Below are 8,316 nucleotides of genomic sequence, written 5' to 3' on the forward strand. Positions count from 1 at the left end.
CCAGGGATCGAACCCGTGGCCCCTGCATTGGCAGGCAGATTCTTAACCACTGCACCACCAGGGAAGTCCCTCCTCTAAGGTTCTAATGGCAAATTACCCTTTTAAAAATCATAATTATATTGACGTTTTTATTATAAGTTACATGATAGTGACAAAGCAGTGAGAACAAGGGCCTTATCTGTCCACTGCTCTATTACCAGAAGCTGGATTCCCTAACTTTGACTGGCATGTGATAGGGCCTTGCCCATTTCTACTGAACAGATGCTCAAGTTAGCAGTAATCAGTGATATAATTGCCACGAATGACATTTGCAATAGCAACAAGACACATGACCAGGCTGTCAGTGACGGTTGGAATATCAATGTTTTCATTAGAAAAACATCCTGCATGTATTTAAATTCTGAGTAGCCAATTTTTGCTGGTAAATTGTTAAAATGAGACATTGTTGAGAACTGTCATTGGACTCTATGTTGCTTGAATATGTCTCCATTTGTCTTTTGATAATCACTTTCTGATATTAATAAAGTATTCTAAAAGAATCAGTGAATTAACAGAAATTATGCCAGGCAGTGATAGATTCCTGGAATTTTAGAAACCTTGAATTAGGAATCAGACCTGGGTTCAAGTCCCACTGCTGTCACTCACTTGCAGCTATGTGACCTTGGGCATATCCAAAAACCTTTGAGACCATATTTGGGTTTTTTTTCATGTATTTATTTACTTTCATTTATTTATTTGGTTTGCACCGGGTCTTAGTTGTGGCTCGTCGGCTCCTTAGTTGCGGCATGCATGTGGGATCTAGTTCCCTGACCAGGGATGGAACCCCTGGCCCCCTGCATTGGGAGCGCAGAGTCTTAACCACTGCGCCACCAGGGAAGTCCCAAGACCATATTTGTAAAAGGGATCTATTATCTATTCTTGCCTAAATCACAACACCCTTGTAAAAATCTGATTAAAGCTGTAAAATAAGATACTACTTAAGCTTTTGGAAGTGGCTGGAGGTAACGTTGAGAGCCTGTAAAGCCTTTGCCTGCTTTGCATTTTTTGTTTGGTCAAATCCCCACAGCCCCATTTTGTTTTAGAGCCCTAGCAACTAAAAGAGGAGCTGCTTTAGACTGGGTGTTTAGGGAAGGCCTAACGTCCAGTTTTTGGCTGTCGAAGTCCATCACTGAGCAGGGCTGACAGGCACAGAGCCCTTTATTAGGGATTCCTCTGGCCCCATCTCTCTCCCAATATTTAGACAAGGGACCCTTTGCCTCTTCCCTTCCCTTCACAGGTAAACCCTCCCAATCCCAGAGAGCATCAATCAACACAGACTGCTACATTTTACTTTATTTTGCACATAATGAAGATAACTGACTAAGCAGTTCCAGAACTGTTAGTATTCATTAATCAAGAAGTAAATGAGGTGAGAAGACAAACTTTTAATTTCCTCCCAAACATACTGGAAGTATCACAGAAACTTGTAACAACACATGCAATACAAGCTGGTTTCAACATACAGAGAGCCCAAGCAAGAAGGCTGAGTCCTGAAGATCCACGTGGGTCACAGGAGGAGCAGTGCTCCAGGAGGCTGGAATCTACCCAGTCACTCACCCTGCTCCCACACAGAACTACCCTGTGAGGTTCTCTGCCCTCTGTCAGGTTCAAATCCAAGAAGCTCTTTCATCCCACATTCCAGGCTCATCACTACCCTCCATTCCAAGGTGGTTAATCCACACACAGAAATCCAGGCAGAACCAAATACACTTGCCCAGCTGTGTTTCATGTGGCATTTCCACAAGCCAGGCTCCAGCTCAAATTCTGTACAGGAAGTTCCCATTGCTGTCAAAGAACTCTCGTCCCCTCTGCACGACTTTGTTGCTAAAGTTCTGGTCACCTGGCTCCCCTGCCTTCAACTCTGCCAGCTTCTTGTCACTTGGCAATCCATCACTGTCAGTTCCTCTGGTGCCTCCACAGTCACTGGTGAACTTCTGCAGCTCTCTCGGATGACCTGGGGCTGCAGCAACAGGCACAAAGCTCTTCTCCTCCTCCAGGCCCTGGATTCCTTTATTCCTTTCCTTCTGTCTCCTTGGTGTATTTGTTCTGTGAGTGTTCAATTCTGTCACTTTCAAAGCTGTGCTGTGACCATGGCCTTTGGATGAGGCTTCATCCCCGGGCATCGGCAAAGAGCCTGATAAAGAATGGCTTGCAGAAAGCGGTGCTGAGGTATCCCCAGAGCCTGGGAGCTGCTGGAGTGAGCGGGGAAGCCCAATTTTCTTAAGGACTTTTTGGTCCTGCTTCAGTTTCTGCTCCAATGTGGGCACAAACTTGCTTTTTAAAACCCTTCGGATCACATCAGTGCTGACATCAAAGCCTTCAGCCAATCTGGGAACTGACCAGGACTCTGCAAATTCCCTGTGTAAATACCTATGAAAAAAAGAAGCAGGTTTTCAATCTGTGAAGAAGTCTCCTATCAGAACAGTTAACTGATAATACTAGTGCTAAATACATGACAAGAAGAGGGCTTGGAAAAACTGCAAATGCAGTGTTTATCTTCTGCTACTAAATGGCTGCGGTCCAGTCCTGTGTGCTAACAGTGACACCCAACTACTCTTAGTCATTTCATTTCATATCAACTGAATTCCTCTCTCACTGCACGGCAGGCCCCAGTTAGATCCTGGGGATGCATGATGACTGTCTTTCCCTTCAAAGAACATACAGTCTGGTGATGGAGACAGATACAGTAACATACAAAAACACTATGAGAAATATCCCAGCAGAGGATGCTGTGAGAGCACCGAGGAGGGAGAGGCAGGGACAGGCTATCACCACATTTGCGGGGTGGCCCAGGAATGGCTTCAGGAAGTCCATGCTAGAGCTGGTCTGAAAAGATGAGAAGTTGTCATAAGCTGGCAGAGGGGAGGAGAGGAAGAAAAGGTCAAAGGTACTGATGGTAGAGTGAGCAGCAGGTGGAACACGAAGAAGCACATCACCTTTGCTGGGAACAGCTCAGTCTGTGTGACGGGGCGGCAGGAGCAGGGTCATGTCACGCTCAGGGATTCCGGAGCCCATTCCAACGCAACAGTGAACCAAGGACGGCGTTTAAGGAGAAGAATGCCATGAGCAAATTTTCATTTTGAAGCTCAATCCAGTGGTAGTGAAAGAGGGCAGTCATCAATTAGATTCCCTGAATTATAACCTGCTTAATGAATAATAACCTGTAACCTGCCTTTACCGACCAAGCTTGCTTTAATTGTTCATGCAAACTGCATAGCCTCCAAGCTTCACATAGCCTAGACAATGTATCACAAGACTCCTTTAACTGCCCCCTATAGATAACACCTCTGACCATGGGTCACTCTGGTAACAGTTGCTTAAGTTGTTGTTCAGGAACATGGGGCTAGTTTTGCCCAGTTCAAACTAGTTGAGACCACTGACCATTCAGCTGGGCCTGTACAAGTGTCCAATGGGTGACCTTTCAATGTCAAGGGCCAAAAACTCCATCCTCAGATCATGCTAATGCTGCCCACCATTTTCTGAACATGCATCCCATGAAGAACCAGGTAACTCAGAGCACCAATTACTTCACCTTTTTCTAACATTTAATCACCTTTCCCGAAGCCTCAGACCACCCTGTTTCTTTACCCCATAAATATCCTAAAACTCTTTCTTCAAGGAGGCAGATTTGACACTTGTTCTCCCATCTCCTTGCTTGGCTGCCTATGAATAAACCCTTTCTCTGCTGCAAACCTCAGGGTCTCAGCAATGGCTTGCTATGCATCAGGCAAATGAATCTGGTTCAGTAACAGTAGTTTCTCAGGGCAAGACTAGAGATGGAAAGATCAGGCAAGAGGCTGTCACAGTAATCCAGGCAGTCAGAACCGAGACAGTGGCAATGAGAGCAGAGGAGGAAAGAGACTTGAGGAATATTTTAGGAAGGCCAAGTGGTTACACTTGGTAAGGAACTAAATACTGGGCGAAGAAATAGGCTGAGATTCAGCATCTTTTTTTTTTTTTTTTTTTAGTTAATTAATTAATTAATTTATTTTTGGCTGTGCTGGGTCTTTGTTGCTGCACAGGCTTTCTTTAGTTGCGGCGAGCGAGGCCACTCCTTATTGCAGTGCGCGGGCTTCTCATTGTGGTGGCCCCTCTTGTTGCAGAGCACAGGCTCCAGGAACGTGGAGCTTCAGTAGTTGTGGCATGCGGGCTCAGCAGTTGTGGCTCACAGGCTCTAGAGCGCAGGCTCGACATTTGTGGCACACAGGCTTTGTTGCTCTGCGGCATGTGGGATCCTCCCAGACCAGGGCTCGAACCTGCGTCCCCTGCATTGGCAGGTGGACTCCCAACCACTGCGCCACCAGGGAAGTCCCAAGATTCAGTATCTTTAGAGTGGGTGATTGGTGGGACCATTCGGGGTTATAGCAAAAACAGGAGCAGAATGAAATTGTCAGGGAATAATGATGAATTCTGTTTTGTACATGTTGAGTTTAAGGAACCTGTGTGACAGCCAAACAGCGATATCTAGTGCACAGCTGACTATATAGGGTTCAGAAGAAAAACATGGACTGGACATGATAGATCTGGAAGTCATAAGCCAATAGCAGGAGTGGTTGAAGCCATGCAAGTGGCTGGCATTAGGCAGGGAAATATTCAGAGTGAGATAAATGACCAAGGACACAACTCTAAAAACTACAATAATTAAGATACAGGAGGAAGACGGGGAGCCCATGGAGGAAACAGAAACAAGTCCTAGAAATAGAAGTGAGTGGTAGCCTGGGTCAAGGGAGAATTTCAAGAATGCAGACAAGGTCAAATGCTGCAGAAATGTTAGTCACACTAAAGCCTTGAGTGTCAGTTATGCCTAGCACTGAGGAAGTCACTGGTAGATTTGTGGATAATAGTTTCATTGTTGTGATGAAACAAACAAAAATGAGGGTAGGGAGCCAGGGAGCCAGCAGGGAACTAAAGGAGGAGGGAGTGTAGTATAGCCTTGACAGTTGGGTTTCCTTTTCTTTGTAACCCAAGTGACTGACTTAAGCTTTGCTTGCCAAGGTATGCACTTCAAAGATGGCTATCTCCAATAAACACACTGCCAGCCACACAACTAGATAAAAAGCCAGGCTTCCCCCCACCCCTCCATTGAGGCGCGTTTGTTTTAGAGATTATGGTTGGCTTCAATAACTAACCACTTGGGCCACTTGCTTTTTTTCTTCTTGCGCTTTAAATTCCTGTTAAGGAACTTCCCTGGTGGTCCAGTGGCTAAGACTCCATGCTCCCAATGCAGGGGGCCCGGGTTTGATCCCTGGTCAGGAACTAGATCCCACATGCTGCAACTAAGAGTTTGCATGCGGCAACTAAAGATCCTGTGTGCCGCAACTTAAAAAAAAAAAGACCCCGCATGCTGCAACTAAAGATCCTGCATGCCGCAACAAAGACCTGGCACAGCCAAAATAAATAAATAATTTAAAATAAAATTTTTAAAAAAATGTTAAATTCACCAATAAAGAGTGAGCCCTCAAAACCCTAGGCCCCCACCCTCAACCCCAATAAAAGAAGAACCCCAGGCCCTTGCACCTCTCTCTACCCATGACCTTGCTGTGTGGCCTCAGGTGTGCCATATAATTTCCAGGTCCTGTAAATAATAACCCTCCCCCCAACCCCTCATCCCCCCACCCCCCCCACCCGGCAGTTTTCTGATGGTTATTGCTGAAGGGCATCTTGCAGTCTTAAGAACCACAAGGGCTGGCTCAGCCACAACACTGGTTATTGACAGACTGAGATCGGCACACAACATGGACAACCTTAAGTTGACAGATGTAGGTCCCTGAGAAATTAGGTAGGGATTTGACCTAGAGCACCCAGAGGACTGGTCCTAGACAAGTGAAGGACTACCACTTCCCCAGAGGTGTGAACAGAGTACAAGATTGAGAGTGGAAGGTAAGGAGGAGACCAAGAAGCTTTAAACAGTTCTTACCTAATAGCCTGTTTTTTCTCTGAAATAAAAGGATATTTATTGATCACAAAAGGGGAGGTGACAGGTGGGAAGATGGAAGGGTTGAAAAGGCTGGTGTTCAAGATAGGAGAGGAAGCTGACAGGAGAAAGCTGCTACAGGCTCATAAAATCTTGATCAGCTCTATAAAACCCCCTTTATTCTAAGTCTCAATTCCAGAGTTATTCTGATGGGAATGGAAAAAGGAACATGACCTACAAAGGACTATTTAGCAATATTTATCAAAATGCAAGTCCATTTGCCCTTCGGTTCAGTAGCAACCCTACTTCTAGGAAGGTATGTAACACATACATTTATGTAAGTGTAAATACTTCTGGCAGATATTTAGAGTATACAAAGTTATGCACTGGAGCACTATTTGTTACAGCAAGTGAGTGGAAACAATTCAAGTGCCCAGCATAAAAGACTGGTAAAATAAACTACAGTTTACTAAGCATCTACAGAAAAGAATGAGGAGCTCTCTCTTGGGAAGTGAAAAGAGCTTCAGAATATATTAAGCGAACAAAGCAAAGTACAGAACAGCATTTCTAGTATTCTACTGTTTGTGATTATAGAAGTGAAAAAAAAATTCTGTATTCATACGTGCTTGCTTCTATTTGCATAAAGAAACCTAGAAAATGACCCAAAAACCTATTAAAAATAGTATCCATAGGAGACTAGGGGGGATTAACACCTCTCAATGCGTATGCCCTGTTATACTGTTCTCATTTTGAGCCATATGTATTATCTATTCAAAACAAAAAACTTAAAATTTAAAAAAGGATCTCTTTTCTAAGATACGGAGCCTCTCTTCAGAGCAACGTAACCATGGAAGCTCCATCCCTGGTCCTAGATCAAGAACGTCATGATCTACTTACTATATACGGGTTAAATGTTGCGACGCCTGTAACTTACTATTTTAAAATTTCGGCAAAAAACGAACCGTGTCATAACGTTAAAAACTATTACATCTAGATGGCGAGCTCATCGAAGTTTATCTTATTACTTGACTTTTCTGTTAGAAATCTTGAAAGATAAAAAGCAAAAAATACAAAAACAACGTTCTAAGTTCTAAGCCCCAGTATCCTTCACTTCTCATCACAGCAGATCCTAACTGCCAACAGTCTTACCGGATCTGCTCCATGGCTTCCCACGTCAGGGTCCTGGGCGGGGAACCTGGCGCCTCCATTTGCTTCCGAATTTTCTGGAACCGGATAGCTTTTCTCTGTCGTTTCAGGGCGCTGGGAGAGAGAACCAATGGCAGAAGCCATGCGTGGAAGCCAGATGGGTGGTTTGAGAGCCCTGGGCTAAGTCAGAGCGCCCAGCCCGCTTCTCTTTGCAAGGACAACCTGGCCATGTCTGTCAGCCTAGACCTGCTCTGAACACCGCCCCAGAAATCTAACACCAAGAACAACAGCCCATAAGCTGTTGCCGAATTCTTTAAACGGGTGACGAAATACGTCCTTGGTGAAGGGACTCGTGGTCCCAAAGGAGCTAACAGCTGCCCCTGTGCCCCTGACAACGGGTGAGAAATAAGGACCGCCGCAGGACGCCCGGCGCCAAGGGGGCGCGGCCTGGGGCGCCCAGGCCCGAGGCCCTGCTTCAGGCTGAGGGCCCGGGAAGGAGCCGGTACCTCTCCACCTCCTGCAGCTCCCGCTCCTCCGGCTCCCAGTCGGAATCGGGGTCCGGCTCACGGCCGACAGATCCCGGGATCGCCACGCCCCGGGTAGCAAACCCACAGCGAGCGACCGCGGCACGGACACCCCCGCCCAGCAAGCAGTTCAGAGAAACCGCCATGTCGACGAGAAAAAGCCCTCCACCACCCCCGCCACAGGGTAGCTCCTGAAGCCAGGGGGCGGGACCGGAATTGGGCGGGAAGCTGAGGGGCTGGTGCGTTTTTTCCGCTTCCGTCTGAGGGCGTGACTTCTGGGCTTGAACTGCTTTGCCACCCGCCCTCACCCGTTGTAATTACAGAGCAGGCTTCTGGTTTTCATCTTAAGTGCAATGGTGTACACTTGTAAACTAGCACTCCAAGTTATCATAGTCTTTTAGGTTTCTGATTATAGAGTAGTATCTGTTAATTACAGAAAATTTAGAAGAGCAAAAAGAAGATAAAAACCTCTAATCTTACTGTGAAATAAGCATATTGGCTATGAGCATGGACTCTAGGGCAGGACTTACTGAGTTTGAACGCTGGCTTTGCCACTCATTACCTTGTTCTTTCTTTATTCCTTCCTTTCCTTCCTTCTTTGTTTTAGATGAAAATGGGATCATATAACATTTTTAAATGGCTGCCTAGTATTCTGATTCTATGATTGTACTGTTGTTTTTTAAGTCCAGTAGT

The 8,316-nt window shown here is 45.8% G+C and overlaps 1 protein-coding gene across 1 annotated transcript; it reads right to left on the reverse strand.

The window, feature by feature from the left end:
* Nucleotides 1-1,314: 1,314 nt before the first annotated feature.
* NGRN (neugrin, neurite outgrowth associated) lies at nt 1,315-7,841 on the reverse strand. Its single transcript, XM_030878615.2, has 3 exons — nt 7,606-7,841; nt 7,103-7,213; nt 1,315-2,409 (listed from the first exon to the last, which is right to left on the reverse strand). The coding sequence occupies exons 1-3, from the start codon at nt 7,767-7,769 to the stop codon at nt 1,797-1,799; spliced, it is 888 nt and encodes a 295-aa protein (XP_030734475.1). The 5' UTR covers nt 7,770-7,841; the 3' UTR covers nt 1,315-1,796.
* Between the last annotated feature and the right edge of the window lie 475 nt (nt 7,842-8,316).

This window comes from Globicephala melas, chromosome 2 (genome assembly GCF_963455315.2).
Source record: "Globicephala melas chromosome 2, mGloMel1.2, whole genome shotgun sequence".
In the NCBI taxonomy this organism is placed as follows: domain Eukaryota; kingdom Metazoa; phylum Chordata; class Mammalia; order Artiodactyla; family Delphinidae; genus Globicephala; species Globicephala melas.

Excerpts from the sequence above, each read along its gene's own strand:
- NGRN (XM_030878615.2), bottom strand. The coding sequence starts at position 7,769 with ATGGCGGTTTCTCTGAACTGCTTGCTGGGCGGGGGTGTCCGTGCCGCG. Across the intron at positions 7,214-7,605 it reads GAGCTGCAGGAGGTGGAGAG|CGCCCTGAAACGACAGAGAA; the intron begins GTACCGGCTCCT and ends TCTCTCTCCCAG. Across the intron at positions 2,410-7,102 it reads GAAGCCATGGAGCAGATCCG|GTATTTACACAGGGAATTTG; the intron begins GTAAGACTGTTG and ends TTTTTTTCATAG.